The sequence below is a fragment of the Theobroma umbraticum genome, unplaced genomic scaffold, assembly GCF_002168275.2.
Source record: "Theobroma umbraticum cultivar Fairchild unplaced genomic scaffold, ASM216827v3 scaffold_20.0, whole genome shotgun sequence".
NCBI lineage: Eukaryota > Viridiplantae > Streptophyta > Magnoliopsida > Malvales > Malvaceae > Theobroma > Theobroma umbraticum.
The window spans coordinates 3,186,771-3,202,670 of NW_018397266.1; the positions used below are offsets into that span (position 1 = coordinate 3,186,771).

The window sequence follows — 15,900 nt, forward strand, 5'->3', positions numbered from 1 at the left end:
CAAACATTTTTTACTGGTCAAACTTAAACAACTAGTAACATTTAGATAAGAACCTAATTATAAGTAGTATAACAACATTTTTAAAACAGTTTTTACTGAATACATTAAGGAGGTTGCATTTGCTCAAAGTTTAAATACCTTTTTAGGGTACATAACATTTTAATATATACTTTTTACATATAAATTATGCCATTAAGTGACCTTAAAAAATGAATAAAAAATAATTAAGAAAAGCTAAATGCATGATTGAAAATTTTGCAAGTGCTGTATCAAAGATTAGAGTGATAAGGACCAAATTTATCACTTTATTTAAAGTGATGGATCAAATTTATTAGTCACACTTTTAACTTTGAGCTTTTGATTTAGTTTAAAAATAGTCAAAAGTTAATAGTAAAAAATTAACAAATAATTTCATTTTTTGGTACCCAATATTTTTTGGTGCATCACAAACCACCCTTTCCCTACTGTAAATAATTTCTCCCACATTTTATGTCTCATCTGCATTTGATTATTTTTTTTTTTTAAAAAAAAGAAAAGATCATGTTTAGCATCTTATAATATTACCCAACCCAACGTCCCACTCCTTAGTTGTCCTCCGACGAGTAATTGGGCAGTGGAATTCTTTAGCCACTTTTTCAATGAATAGGAAAACTTACCTTTCATAGGGATAATAATGATAGTTATAGACAAAAGTGAAGCGTGACAAGTCCCTTCACTTTCCTAACAAAATATATAGTTTTAAGTCTCAAACTCATTTATTTCATTTTGAATTTCCAAAAGCATTAATCAATTCAATCTGACGTAATGGAAATGTCACTTGGTTCCATCAAATACAAGAGGGTATTTATCCCAAGCTTGGCCATATCTGTGACCAAAACAAATATTATTGGCCCAAATAGCACCTTGTTTTTCTTACCATATTCCTTTTAATGCTTAAGCAGCAGCTTATTGTTTCATATGTTTTGTGACCCAGTTGACATTGACGAAGAAATCTATGCCGGCCACTATAAACAATTGCGTAATTTGATTCAACAAGGTTGCCACATGCATGGTTTGATTGGTTGATTAAACAAATAAAGTCTTCTCACCCGTCTTCCTACATTTTAACCATAAAGAACAGAAAAAACAAAACAAAAGATAAGATAAGATGATGCTATGATGTTAAATTTTATCAATCTATCAATATCTAGTCACAACTTCTAGTTTATACATTGAAATGTTTTAATTAAAAATTTCATAAATTTAACTTAAGACACTTCATATAAAGTTTTTCACTTTGGAAAATTTCATTAAAATTGTTGAAAATTAGGAAATAGGCATAATTTTCTTCGAATTATTGCTTTACATGAATGGTATGCCACATTTGCTGAAAGGGTTACAATAAAACTGGAAGCCTACCTTCTTAGATATTAAAATGTGTGGGATTTCCCCCTTGAAAGGGTCATGTAACTGTGCATACCCATAGTTAAACATGTTTTCTTTTTTCTTTTTCTTTTTCTTTTCTAAATTATCATCTCAAGAATCTTTAGTTTGGTTTGGTGCCAAATTTCACTCCTTACCATTCTTTGAATTTAAGCAATCAAGTTGATGATTACATTCTTATCAAAATAACTTTGCGTTGAGAAATGAAGATTAATTTTTGTATTATATATGTGAAAAGTCATTAGATTTGAATAATATAACGAAATATCTATATATTCATCCATGCAAAAGGAAATAGCTCCTTTTTACTCTTGGGATAATTTTGATAATTGTTACAAAAAGAGAAATATTGTATTATGAAATATTATATATTATAAAAAATTAAATTAGGTATAAGTGAGTGAGTTATATATGTAAGATTAATTTCAATTATAGTCTAAGTTTAATTAAGTAACAGTATCATAATATAATTTTAATTAAATAATTTATATAATTATCTTAACAGGTAAGCTAGGGATAAAGCTCATTAACGCCCTAACAGAAAAGTGGTGGTCCAATTAAAAAATTATACGTTAACATGCCAGGTAGAGTGGCGTCCAATCTAGAAAAATGAGGAGGTTTCCTAATTGCTAACTCCTCCTGTCCTCGTCAGGCAGCCCCCTTGGCCCTTACCTTGCCGCATGATGATGTGTCCAGGAACCAAAGATTTTGGTACTGATGTGGGACCGACATTTGGTGAAACCGAAGTTGATCTCATCCACTCACAACGACTCTAACTGTGACAATTATGATCCCACATCAAATCAAGATCAGATGGTTGAATCTTCTCTTTTGTTTCACATCCACTTGGCTCTACATTTTGCGACATGTGTCTTGGTCATGGTAAGCAATCATTTTTAACTTTTACGAAACCTTAGACGACAGGTTACATTTTTGGAGAAAGGCATACTAGCTTTTTTTTTTTTGAAGGGTTTTTCTAGGGATATTTTCTCTAGCTTTTTACAGATACTGTTAAAAAGTTGTTGTTTTGGTTATTTGGTTTATGTATAAAATCAAGTAAACACATCAATTACTTTTCACTAAACAGGCTGAATAAATTAAATATCTTAAAATGTTCTTTTCATCATAAAAAGATATACATATTGCTAATTGATAAATCCTCCTCTAATTGTGTCTCATATTTATCCAATTTTCTCAAAATATGATTGGGGTTATCGATTTTGTCCGGTTGTCACAAGTGTGCTCACTTATTTCTCATTCACAAGTTATTCCATTAAATTGACTTTGTCTTGACAGAGTCAATCAAGTTTCAACTGATATACGCTCTATGTTATTTATTCCAATCGAAAATTTCATTATCATTAAGAATAACACAAGCCTCGAATAAAAGAAACTACAACTATTATCCTGTTATGAAGAATTATAACCACAAAAGTTATGTAACAAGAATGGCCACTGATGGCGTGAGTTGCAACATGAAAGGTCAAGTAGGAGTAGGAACCCACGAAACATGTTATGAGCGAGGCACGTGTTTAATTAAAGAGCGTCACCAATTAATCAAGAACGGCGGTGGAGACGCTAGCTGTGGCCTTGCTTCTGCTCTGCTTGGATCCTCCATCCACGATTCCTACATAAAGAAACTCGTCGTTTTCATTTTTAAAGCTCTGCTCATTCTGGAATCAGGGATCCATTACCAGAACTACAACAGACCTTATTCTTCCAGCTTGATTTGATCCATTTTGTTTCAGGAAGAAAATGATGTAACAATCGAAAATCACCAGGGAAAATCATTAAATTTGTTATTATTGATGAACAATATGGAGATACAGCAAGTACCAAAACCAGTAGGTCCTAACAAGTATTTCTTTGGACAAAAACAAATCTTCTTGCCCTACAATTGAAAGAAGAAAAAGTAACTTGTACTTACGATATCCAATTATCGCACAAGATCCTAGGACCCTCCATTTCCAAATCAGTATCCCATTCAAAAAGCAACAAGGATCAAGAATCCACAAACCAAACCCAATAACCCCACTTCCAAATTCCGGCTTGCACCACCAAAATCTTGGTCAACAGGGTATAGGCTCCCTGGTGGACCCGTCATGTATATAAAGGATGGCGGACTAGGTGGCGGTGGACAGTATTTGGTTGGCGATTTTTTTGGTGGAGGTGGCGGCAGCGCCGGTGGTGGTGGACATGGCGGCGGGGGCGACGGTGGTGGAGGACTTGGTGTACACGATGGGCTACACTTGACGCCTGGATCGCCTGGCGCAGTGCTCTCGTCAAGCTTCCTTGATTCCAAGCTGTTGGTGGGATATGCAACAGTGGCGACTACAAAGAATATGGTTAGTGTTGTAATTCGAGGATTGAAACGGTTCGTTTTTATCGACATGGCCGTGAATCCGATTGCTGGAACTCTTTTGTTCGCTGAGATGGGGAATACTGATTTCGTGGCCAGAGGAGAGGAGAGATTTTGGGAGGAAATTTGTGAGAGATGGAAGAGAGGAGTTTGTGCCTTGGTAAGGAGCGGTGTTGTTACGTCATTCGGTGCATGAAGACTTAGAAAGGCTGAAAAGTGAAGTGGTTTTTGGTGAAATTGGGACACTTAAGCTAGAAATTCAGAGGGCAAAATGGAGTGAATGAGACGTCTTCTTATGGGCTCTTCTACGTTTTTTTTTTCTACTAGGAAAGTCTGACTGCCTTGTGTAACAAGGGAATCCCATTGCATGTGGGAATGATGGGATGGTCCAAAACTTAGGGGCCCCCACCATACACACTTTTCCAACTATTATTAATTTGTTAGAAATGGGTTTCTTCCAAGTTCTAAATTCTGATCACTGTGTACTTAAATTATGCATTTCATAAATTTATTGTTCTTTTTCTGGGGATATAAATGATTGATTTGAGTAGATGAAAAGGATATTTTCTGACAAGAGAATTTCACTTGCTTAAGTTTGTTAAACAGTAGAGTCATCAGAGTGATTGAGAACTTGAATTCAATATTAACATTTCTTATATTTTGCATACTCTGTTTTTTTTTCTCTTCTTTAAGATTGATTGTAAATTCTGTTTTTCAACATGTATAGCAAAAAGATGATGGAACCGTATACCCAAAAGATGTAAAGAGAGAATTGTGTGCACAGCCGATACAGTTAGAGACAATTAAACTTTGCAGATCATACTCCTCAACATTTATTATTGCAAGATCAATAAGTCTATCTCGGAATGCTCCACCATGTTTGCGCACATGATTGGTGCATTAGAAAGAACTATCTAATAATTGAAGTTTGATAAATATATATATTTTTGTGAGATACCAACTATCTGATCAATAAATATCTAGAGATAGTATACATATATATATATATATATATATATATATATATATTCATGTTCAAGTCCAAGCTAGCGTGCAAAAATAATATTAATAAATTTGTATGAAAGTCATGGCATGGGTGATTTGAGGTTGAGGGTTTCTTTGAAGAAAAGAAATACCAATTGAGGAAGAAATTTTTCATTTTCTCTTAGAGGAAAACGGAAAATGAAGTTGAAGCTGGCGTTGAAAGGGGTCACGAGTCCACTGATTTGGAGATTGGATTACACATGAATTTTGTGGGATTTGAGTTTTATGTATGATTTGATATTTAATTATATGAAATACAGATAATCAAGTGTTTGATTCTTTGCCAACAGGAATATATACATGGATGTCACAATCAATGGACAACGGGTATGGTGGGTGAGAGATGGCTATGGATGGAATATAATCGTAATAAAATTGCAACAGCTTTGCACCACAAACGTATTGTACTTATATTATTAGCTTTATAAGTTGTAAATATACTACTTGTTTAAGAGAAATTTGGCTAAAAAATATATATATAAAAAACAAACAAACAGTTGTCACTATCCCCAGAAAACAAGTCAATTTATGAGGAAAAGATGCAGGTGACCATGGGGACGGTGGTCGCTCTCAGCTCAGACCAGCCATTTTCGGAACCCCTGGTCGAGCGGAGAGGCGAAGTCACTTCCTATTTATCAACTCATGTTCCATTGCCTTTATCATTTTATCTTAATAGGATTCCTCTTTTCCTCTTAACCACTTTCTTCCAGCTACTTCTTTGTGACAAATCAAAACTCCATTTCTTCTTCTAAATTTCACAATTTATCTTTCCCTCTTTATAATTTTATTTGAAGGGTTTTCGATTTTTGTTCTTGTTTTTGTTGTTTTCCTATGGTAAAATAAGGACAATGTGAAAAGGATAACGCCTGAATTAAAAGACGTACGTTTGGGACATTTTTAGTGTAGTAATGGCCTAATGGGACAATTTACCGATCAAACAAACAAACAAAAACAGAGGCCAAGCGGGACAAAAGGATAGGTTATTTGACATGTATATACTGCAACAACTAACCAGCAGTTAATAGAAACAAACTCAATTGTTACAATACAAGTGTTTGTGGCATTAAGATAGGTACAGCTTTTAAAAAGATTTATCAATTGGTAAATTGAGATGGAAATTTTTGCGGATGATTGTAATTTTCTACATGAACATCATAATTAATTGGCAGCCGAACCAACGAAGAATTTGTAGATTAATCTAGTTAGAAGACTTAACCTTGAAGAAAGGGAAGCAAAAGGCGGGGCCAAAAGTTGGAAAAAACCAATGGAAGATGAGTGAATGAGAAGAGGTTGGTAGAGAGATAGGCCACCGTCCCATTTTCTTAAAGCATCTTCCACCCTTTTTCAAGGCACATCTTTTAGTCAACTTCCCTAATCGCAAAAATTAATTTTAACTCCAAAGCATTGCTTTTGGTTTGGAACCTTCCTATATACATAATATATAATTTAAAATCCTCTGCTACCCATGGTTCCAATGATTCAGTAGTGTTAATCAAGAGGCCTTCAAAACTGCCATCATTAATCTGAGAAAAGAACACATACAGCTATGTGATTGGTTCAAATGATCAAATTGGAGTACATTCCCCATTTTAGTGGACATGTGTTTCCCACTTCGGAGTATGAAACAAAAACCCTAGTAATGCTCTCCACCACATATTTCATTCTCACTTATTTCATTCCTCCTAAAGATTAATCACTGTGTGGCTCCCTGTTCTAATGCCCTGTGCTTAAGAAAACGGAAGCAGGATGCCTCGCTAATACAATACGATGTTTTTGCAATCAAACAATTAGATAGTAACTATTTGCACATAGCACCAAGACCTTGTTCCCGCCTTTGCTCAGCTAGCAATTTCTAGATTTGCTGCTTACATCAGCATTCCAAATGTTATCAATGATTGTCAAATTACTAGGCTTATATAACCGCCTAAATCAGTCGAGAGAAGCATATTTTCCACTACAATAACAAAGTCAGACACAAGCAATTCTGATCAAACAGATACAAGAAATCGATTTTGGAGAAAACGGTCCTTTCACATTTGCTCAACTACATTATATATATATAGTGAACACCAAGGAAGTGTGTGTACATTACCATCCGGGAGTGTAGATATCCCTGAGCACTCTGACCAGCCGCTCACAAAGCACCATGCCATGACAAAAGTAAAAGTCCAAACCCCAACTACAAAATCCAACAAGTGTAACCATACCCAATCATTCTAGGCTTGTTTCCAAAGATTTGAGAAGCACATAGAATTCAGGTATCATCTGCTTTGAGATGAGGATCAATGAAGTACTAGAATGAGTATCATTCCCTTGTCCAAATGATTTCTGTTGTTAATTAAAGCAGAAACTTCAATAACTTCTGGTTTCATACATCTTGAGCCCTGATACACCTACATGTGAACGTCTATCACTCATCCGAGCTGAATCCCATTTTGTCCTCTTCGGGCTCCCAGATTTTTGAAATGATCCACAAAACCATGAAGGTGACTGAAATTCTTGTGCCATTTCCCAGAACATCTTTTGTAGCTCCTCAAGGCTGCAATCTTTTTCCTGATCAGCACAAGTAATAGTAGAAAAGAATGTTAAACAATTTCAACACAAAAAATACATTTATATATGGGCAATCCCCTCCAAGCAAACCAAGAAATCTTATTAAATAGTACTTAGGACTCAATTAAAAGCTCCACACTCGACAGAGCTACCAATTTTCCTTTCAGATATTAAGGAGCTATCTTTGGCAGGTGCACTCTTTTAGCACCACCAGCTACCCTCATGGTTACTCTTACATGTTGAAACAGGCGCATTCTTGGAGCTTGAAACATCATATCAAGCCTAAAAGATGAGTTATCATTCATATAAGAGGCCAACAAGAATTTGATGATGAGGGGGACGATCATCATACAACTGATCATCATTTTAATGACTTCCTATCATGCAAAAAGTGTAGTTCAAACTTTAAATTTACAGAAGATTCATATTTATCTATCCTAATCTTTAATGCTTTTTCATCATTTGGATCAAATTAATACAGATATAGTTTTGGTAATGTTCTACAGCTAAATTTTCAGCTCTTTCCCCCACCAGCGCTAAGAGAACAAATTTTAATTTTGTAGATATTGATAAAATGCACTACAACAACATAATAGTAACATTTTCTTTTGCCATTTCGTATGAAATGGAGCATGTAGCTTTAATTTTAAATGTTGCTCCGAAGTGTAATATTATACCAATATTTTATTCAACTCAAACTGAAAGTTAGGGCAAATTCATTACCTCTTTCCTCGTCTGCGCCATTAGAGTGATCATTTCCGCTGCAAAGTCAGAAAAGCCCTGCATACAAACCGTTGTTCATTCAATTGTTACAAACCATTGAAAGGAAAAATCCTTTAACTAAGAAATACCAAACTTTGTCCAAAAAAAAAAAAAAACAGCCACCTCGTCCTCTTCATCTTCAGGATCATATAACCCAGCATCGTACAGAATTCTCTTCCTCTGGTCTGATAAAACTGCCAGAAGAAAGAAAAAAAAACATTTGAAGTTATAACAAACTGCAATTAACCTAGCTAAAACGGGGTGATAAAATTAAAGGTCTTGGTCAACTTACTTACCTGAATAGGCTTCTTGAATCTGCTGGAATTTACGCTTAGCTTCACCCAATAGAGAAGGTGTTCTTGTCCACCTATCTGGATGCCATTGCTACACCACCATATTCACAACAAAAATTAAAAACATAACTTAGTATTCTTCAAACTGCTTCTAACATTAAAAGTCGCTGTCAATTCAACACCAAAAGCCAAAAATTGCCCCAAAACCAAAACCCATATTAGGTTCCTGGCAGGAAAAGAAGTTACCATTGCAAGCTTTCGATAAGCACGCTTGATATCTTGGGTAGAAGCATCCAGCTTGACACCTAGAACATTATAATAAGATGGTAAGCCATGTTCAGCCTCCATCGTTGACCCAGTTTTTATTTCCAAACAGGCATAAAAAAGACCCAATATCTGAGAAGCAGTTGTGAAAACCCCAGCTCTTTCAATGCCGTAATATTGTTGTTGTTGCTGTTAAGCAACCACATAGAGGGTTGAAAAACCAAGGGCAGAGGCAGGGGTTTATATAAAGAAATGGAACGTAGATTAGGAGAAGAAGAAAATATCTGAGTGAAAGGGTGCTGTTTCATTGACTAGGATGGGTGTTTGATGCCTGATTGGAGTCGGGAATGTTCAGGAACAATCTAAGCTCTTTCTTTATGCTGACGAACGAGTGTAACTTGGATACGCGAAGAAAGGAGATATTTTGGGGGCTTCCCTCGTCCTCTGTTTTTCGCCTAGGATGACGTGGCATGCAGTCGGTGATGATACGGCAGTCAGAGATCTTTTAAGGAAGACTTGTGATGTGACACGTGGAAAGCCTATCTTCGGGCCTTCTACGCTTTTGCTAGCCAAAGCTGACTTAAAACTCCAACTCGCCTAACAAGCCGAACCCATTTAACTCAAACCCAAATGAACCCACAACCCAAATATTCAAAACTTATAATAATGTCTTAACATTGTCATCCTTCCAATCAAAAATCAAAGAAGTAAAGGCCGGTTTTATGCGATATTATCTTCTTTAGTTTGTTGTAAACCCATTCGTGAATCGTGATTGAATTTTCATGTTGACTGTTTCTAAATCCTTCACCCCACTAGCAATTCTGTTGATAAGCTGCTTGGGTTTGAATATTTTGTGTTATTGATTCTGGGGATTAATGTTATGCATGATGATTCAGTCGGGTCTGGTCTTGTGATTTTGAGATGATCCTCATGGATGGATGGCTTTTGGGAAAGCAAGAGATGGAAAGAGGGTGAATAAATAGAAAGAAGGCAGGGTCAAGGCTCTGAACGCATATGTTAGGCAAGTATAGGCTTTCGTGAATTTAACATGCGTTTTTAGTGGTTTGTCTTTGAGTGCTTAGTTTGTTGAATTCCTTTGGGCTAGAATTTTATGTTAGAAAGTGACTGTCTTCCCACCACACAAGTCACGGGCCTGGTTTGTATACCGTTTCTATTCATAGTATTTCTTTCTCATAATTTATAGTATATTAATAAATTCATTGCCTAATTTTGGTAATGGTACTCCTGTCACATGCCAAACTTTCTAAATGGAATACGAGTACAAATGTAATAATTCTTCACTCAACAACAACTATAGTTAAAGACAAGGCATCGTAGTGTTCCTCTGAGAAGAAATTCATTGGGAAAATAATCGGAATTGAAGAAAATCAAGTTATATTTCTAAAATCTATTTGCTTTAGCCTTTAGCGAGAAATTCGTCATGAAAATTGAAAAAGCCTAAAGCATCTTTTGTTGAAGTCAGTAGTAATATTAAAAAACAGAAAACCCTTTTGACAAGAAAATCCGAATTATGAGACCCTTTTGACAAGAAATCAATAAAACAATAAAACAAAAAGGGGATAAACTGATCGATTCACTTAGAAATTCAAAATTCCTTTATCTAACTAGAGGCACTCTCTCCCCTGTTAGCTCCACTCAAAAATCCACCCATCATGGCTCCAATCAAACCCAGCTTTGTTTTTCTAATCATCATACTTTTTATAGCCGCAGCCCTAGCTACAAAGCCCCACGTCATCAATTTCCGATGGCGCAACCTCTACCCAGAAGGCATGGCCTGGGACCCCCCCACGCCGCACTTCATCGTGGGCTCCCTAAGCCACCGCTCCATCCATTCCGTTTCCGATGCAGGCGTTATTGAAAGGTAATCTCCGATCCAACCCTCCCAGAAAACGTCACTGTCTTAGGCTCGCCGTAGATTCAACCAAAAAACGCCTCCTCGCTTGCCTCCACTCCGCTCCTCCTCTCCCTCCTTTCAACGCCCTCGTCGCCTACGACCTCCGCACCCGCCGCCGTCTCTTCCTCTCCCTCCTCCCCTCCGACCCCGATTCCAACATCGCTTCCATCGGTCGTGGGCGGGACGTGGCCAACGACGTCGCGCGTGGACTTCAGAGGCAACGCTTATGTCACCAATTCAGTCGGAAACTTCATCTGGAAAGTCAACGCAAGCGGAGAGGCGTCGATTTTTTCAAGATCTCCGGCTTTTAGCCGTTACGCATCTGTCATGGATCAAAACGAACCGTTCAACGATTGCGGGCTGAATGGAATCGCTTACGTCAGCAAGGGTTATTTATTGGTGGTGCAATCCAATAGGGCAAGATGTTTAAGGTTGATGCGGACGATGGGACGGCGAGGGTAGTCCTGCTGAACGAGGATTTGGTAATGCCAGATGGGATAGCGATAAGGAGGGACGGCGTCGTATTAGTTGTTTCTACGCAAAGGTTGTGGTTTCTGAAGAGTGCTGATAGTTGGGCAGAAGGCGTGGTGTATGACAAAACTGCCCTTGATGTGGAAGGCTCTGCTACCTCGGTGGTGGTGGGTGAGGAGGATAGGGTGTACGTGTTATATGGGCATGTGGTGGAGGGAATAATGGGGAACGGGGAAGGGAGGGAAAGGTTTGAAATAGTGAGGGTGAGGTCCGAGAAGGAGAGCGGCGAGGAACATGTTTGGGTTTTTGTTTTGGTAGGGTTGGGTTTGGCTTATTTCTTGTTCTGGAGGTTTCAAATGAGGCAGCTTGTCAAAAACATGGACAAAAAGATCAATTGATTTGCTTGCCCTTTGTCTCATTTTTTTGTAATTTATATGTAAGACGATTTCCACATGCTACTCTCTTTGCACTAATACCTTTCATGATTTCAATGCATTCTTCTACATTTTTATCTTAAGTGGGAATAGATAAGAAATTCAACACTCTATATAGCTTACCACTTTTGCTGTTAAAAGAAAACATACTAACCCAACAGCTCGTCCTCACACCCAAGAACTAACAAACTCAATAAACCCTATTCCACCAACCCAATTCTGCAACTATTCTTGCAATCAATTAGACATGTCTGATTTGTCAAAGTGTCAGTAACAGTACCTAGTTGAGCGTCATTAAAAGTGTGAGGTTTAGATGTGTCGTGTAATGGAAGTAATGCTAATTACATGAGGAATTAGTACAAAGGTTTGCATGTCTTGATGCTTGATTCGAATTTAGTTGATATATGTGTCCTAATAATGAAGCCGCCATTGGTTTTATTAATTAAGTGCAACCGACTCAGTTAGGTGAATTGACAAAAAAGAAATCATATATATACAAAGACCATTCTGAAGTTTTTATGTTTGTAGAGTTAATGCACAATTGCAACTACACGTATGATTTCGGTTCAAATAGGACTGATAAACGAGCTTTAACATTACTCTGGCACCAATTTTTCATCAGAAACGAAATTCTAGCGTAGTACTGCCGGACTTTTAACAGATACATACATTTATTTTGCAGGAAATTGTAGTCTTTTTTTCTTTTTGACACACAGAAAATTCAAGTCTTTATTTAATCAGGCTTTCGCGCAAACAAGGGCTGCTCTTCGTGATGACCCATACTTTCACTGTATTAACTGACCTTTTGACATTCAGAGCAACTGAAGGCAAATTGACACCATGATCGAACCTGTTACTGAGAATATCACAAAGCATTATTTGAAGGAGGAATGTTGCTGAGGGTTGCTTCCACCAATGGTTTAACTGCGCCTTCTGGAGGTGGCAGTGGCAAAGTTGGAGACTTCTTATCCTTTGGTGACGGTTTTGTTGGAGACTTCATCTCATTCTCAGTTTTTGGCTTAGATAGCCCAGCCTTCGCCCTAAGCTCCTCAAGCTTCTCCATTATCATTTTCCTCATCTCAAGTCTACTAACACGAGCTATGGCAGGTTTTGGAAGAAGGGTAAGACCAAGAATTTCAGCAGTTAAACATTGCATCATATCTCTACGTGAAACAGCAAAGCTTTTTGTTGTCAATGATTTATGTCTTTTCTCGCACTTCACCTGCAAAAGAGACAAAGGAATGTGTTCAGAGGTATGCCAATGTAGCGTCTAAAGGCAGGTCCTTTCTTTTTTCTCTTATACTGAATGCAACGCACTAAGTCATCTTTTAGTGATTGTATCCAAATGACGTAGAAGACAATGATTTCACAAGATTCATTCTTGTTCTCCAAAATCCAAACAGAATTCTCAAGTCTGCACTCTGCACCAACTTTAGTAGTTCTAAAACATGCCTTCATCTGCTGAAACTTATCAATAAACTCAGTTCTCTCGTCCAAATAAAGGAATGTAAACCAAAAATAGTCAATGTACTGCACTCTGTAAACTGTATGAGTTCTAAAGTTATTTGTATACATATATGAGATCCTTTTGTCCTCTCTCTTCTCAAAAAAGAGAGTTTATAGGTTCCTGAAAAGAAAAATTATAGAAGAAAAGAAGCAGGAGTGCAATCAACAGCCAGATTTTGCAGCAACAATCGTAACATGGGAAAATACACATTCCTTATGACCCACCAGTTATCAAGATGACCATTTGATTTAGAGAAAACATATTGATATCCCTCCCTTGTCATGTTCACAGGCATAAACCCAACCAATTTCTTCAGCAGAAAAATTAAAAGAAACATGAAAAAAGGAATAGTAAAGAATAAGGAGGTCTAACGAACTGGAAGTCAGTGAGTACAGATTCAAACGAAAAAGCAGAACACTGAAAATGCCAATCTATACAGGAGTTTCTCACATCATATAGGCTGACCTTCAATGTGATATATGCGGGTCAGACCATCTTTTGTGCATCAAATACTTAAACAAAGCAGCCATCAACTTTAAAATATAATTGACCTATATTAATTACTGATAATCATACTTTTTGAAGAAGTTTGGCTAATTTCATTCATCTACAATATAGTATGCCATATAATGCATCTTTAACGGTAGCCATCTTGGTTATTAGAGACAACGATCATCTTTAAGCTACATGTAGCATACAATGTGCCGTGGCAGTATGATTTGCAGCTTAACTAACAATATCAAGTTTCCTGGAAATTATGGAAATGAGCAAGTAAAAAATAACTAATATTTTAAAAAAAAACTAAAATGAGTTTCTCTCAAATGCAGATATACTTTTAGATATAATGGCAAATGCACAAAGTTTAATAACTATAATAATCTATCAAGACAATATTCCACCACCCAATGAGATGTTCAAAACCACTTACAATTGCCATAAACTTAAGTGCTTCTTAATAATAATGGAATCTATCCCTATATAAATTAGGCCACTTAACTAGCAAAGAGAAAACTAAGGCACCCCTGCACACATAGAGGAATTGGGGGGAAAATGCAATGACAACACCTGATGGTTTTTTATTAAGTCCCTCACAACTTTTGACCCCATTTTCAGACAATGGTAAGAAAATTAGAACTGACAATGAGAAGTACACAACTTGAGAATCACTTAGCCACAAGGGTAACAAATGATCCAACTGATAATGAATAAAGTTTTATGTCTTTGTCAAGCGGACCAGAGTTGTAGAGAGGTAGATCTCACGTTTAGAACAGCAGAGCAGACGATTGCACATCTAGGTATAATTGGCCATTGCTTTTGCTATTTGGTTTTTACAGCTGTAAGAAGAGAGCATAAGAAAAAAAATATGGTTGCAAATGCAAATTATGTTTTTCAAAAATTAAATCGAATTAGTAATCAGCTTTTGGAGAACAAAATGAGTGAATTTTACTTCAATATAGAATAATTATGCTAGAATTGGTGTTGCATTTTTGTCATTTGATTATTTTTAATCAATTATGATATCTCTTTCCACCATTTCCTTTTTGTTTCTAGTAAATTTGAAAAGATAGCAACTAGTAAAAGCTATAAGCAAACGGAGCCCTAGTTAAGATATGGTAGTTAAGATAAAGCAATAAACTCACAAACTAAAACTACCAAGTCAAAAGAAACGCAAAGGAATTGATGGGCATTCAATCCACCAAATAACCCATAAAAATGAAAAAAAATGACTACACTACTGATTCACAAACTTGGGTTCATAACAAAATTGAAAAACAGACAAATGCAGCTATGCATTTGTGAATTCTAGCCAAAACAAATCAATGATCACATCACATCTTTGTCCTTCTTATAACTTGATTAAATAATAAGTTTAAAAAAGGGGAAAGAAGTGGGTGTGAGAGTTGTTGGGGGCGGAGGTGCATAGACCATCTGCCTAGAAGCTGGACATTGATTCAAAAAGATCTTCACTTTAAACTAAACCTTTTCATTTTTTTTTTATTTGAACTCTGTTCCTCTACATTTAGCTAGAAGCTGAAAAGTAGAGGAATTCCAAAGCAAACTTTTTTTAGCAACATACCTGAAGAGGAACAAAAGCTGTCTTTATCTTGGTAGCAACCATAGCTGATCTTTTGCTGGGTAATAAGTCTCCTTTCTCCACAGCCGGAGTCACCAGGCTTCCCACAGTGTTCCAGTTAGAGGACGCCATCTGTCTTCGGTAATGTCTCTTTCGGCGGATGTGCACCGTCACTTCAGCTTCGATTTAGATTTCACTGTTGACTGTTGAGCGTTGAGCGTTGAGCATTTGAGTCAAAGAGAACTGAGTCGGTGAAAGTTGAAGTTGTAGCATTTTCGTACGTGGTGGGCCACGATGGGCCGGGACAGGTTGGGCGGTGTACATAAGTTTGACCGAGAAGCAAGCCCAATTTATTTATTATTAAAATGGGCGGTGGCATTTGTTTGTTTGTTTGAGGATCCTCTGTTTTAATTGAAAAGCTCTTCTTCCTCACCTCTTGTCCTTTTCAGGTAACATTTCATGTCCTTTTCAAGATATGATAATGCAATTACCATATATTATATGACATAAAATTCAAATATCATTTTGTATAAAATACCAAACCTAGGCACTAGCTCATCTAACCCATTTAAGTTTTATTTTATTATTTAAATATTTAAAAATACTTTCATATTAATGTTTTAATGTTTATATATATATATTCTAGGGTTAAAATTAAATAAAAATAATTATTTATTAATATTATAATATCACTGGCTGGCCTGAGAAAATCTTGTCCAATTGTGAACACGTTTAAAAAATAACAATGTTTTAAAATTTACTAAATTACTGATTTTAATATTCTAATAGCATAAGAATTTGT

The 15,900-nt window shown here is 36.4% G+C and overlaps 4 protein-coding genes across 4 annotated transcripts; 1 reads left to right on the forward strand and 3 right to left on the reverse strand.

Moving 5' to 3' along the window:
• Window positions 1-3,196: 3,196 nt before the first annotated feature.
• Window positions 3,197-4,069, reverse strand: LOC110423197 (uncharacterized). The gene has a single exon (XM_021437353.2). The coding sequence runs from the start codon at window positions 3,812-3,814 to the stop codon at window positions 3,407-3,409; it is 408 nt and encodes a 135-aa protein (XP_021293028.1). The 5' UTR covers window positions 3,815-4,069; the 3' UTR covers window positions 3,197-3,406.
• A 2,668-nt stretch (window positions 4,070-6,737) lies between these two features.
• Window positions 6,738-8,998, reverse strand: LOC110423112 (Chaperone DnaJ-domain superfamily protein). Its single transcript, XM_021437241.2, has 5 exons — window positions 8,680-8,998; window positions 8,437-8,524; window positions 8,264-8,334; window positions 8,102-8,158; window positions 6,738-7,378 (listed from the first exon to the last, which is right to left on the reverse strand). Exons 1-5 carry the CDS (start codon window positions 8,779-8,781, stop codon window positions 7,178-7,180), a joined length of 519 nt encoding a protein of 172 aa, XP_021292916.1. The 5' UTR covers window positions 8,782-8,998; the 3' UTR covers window positions 6,738-7,177.
• A 1,613-nt stretch (window positions 8,999-10,611) lies between these two features.
• Window positions 10,612-11,600, forward strand: LOC110423111 (NHL domain-containing protein). The gene has a single exon (XM_021437240.2). The coding sequence runs from the start codon at window positions 11,035-11,037 to the stop codon at window positions 11,479-11,481; it is 447 nt and encodes a 148-aa protein (XP_021292915.2). The 5' UTR covers window positions 10,612-11,034; the 3' UTR covers window positions 11,482-11,600.
• Window positions 11,601-12,021: 421 nt separating this feature from the next.
• Window positions 12,022-15,342, reverse strand: LOC110423617 (uncharacterized). Its single transcript, XM_021437890.2, has 2 exons — window positions 15,102-15,342; window positions 12,022-12,739 (listed from the first exon to the last, which is right to left on the reverse strand). Exons 1-2 carry the CDS (start codon window positions 15,228-15,230, stop codon window positions 12,383-12,385), a joined length of 486 nt encoding a protein of 161 aa, XP_021293565.1. The 5' UTR covers window positions 15,231-15,342; the 3' UTR covers window positions 12,022-12,382.
• Between the last annotated feature and the right edge of the window lie 558 nt (window positions 15,343-15,900).

What these genes read in the sequence shown, in the direction of transcription:
- LOC110423197 (XM_021437353.2), bottom strand. Translation starts at nt 3,814, where the DNA reads ATGTCGATAAAAACGAACCGTTTCAATCCTCGAATTACAACACTAACC.
- LOC110423112 (XM_021437241.2), bottom strand. Translation starts at nt 8,781, where the DNA reads ATGGAGGCTGAACATGGCTTACCATCTTATTATAATGTTCTAGGTGTC. An exon ending in GATTCAAGAAGCCTATTCAG is followed by an intron (nt 8,335 to 8,436) that starts GTAAGTAAGTTG and finishes TTCTTCTGGCAG; the next exon opens with TTTTATCAGACCAGAGGAAG. An exon ending in CTGAAGATGAAGAGGACGAG is followed by an intron (nt 8,159 to 8,263) that starts GTGGCTGTTTTT and finishes GTTTGTATGCAG; the next exon opens with GGCTTTTCTGACTTTGCAGC.
- LOC110423111 (XM_021437240.2), top strand. Translation starts at nt 11,035, where the DNA reads ATGTTTAAGGTTGATGCGGACGATGGGACGGCGAGGGTAGTCCTGCTG.
- LOC110423617 (XM_021437890.2), bottom strand. Translation starts at nt 15,230, where the DNA reads ATGGCGTCCTCTAACTGGAACACTGTGGGAAGCCTGGTGACTCCGGCT. An exon ending in CAGCTTTTGTTCCTCTTCAG is followed by an intron (nt 12,740 to 15,101) that starts GTATGTTGCTAA and finishes TCTCTTTTGCAG; the next exon opens with GTGAAGTGCGAGAAAAGACA.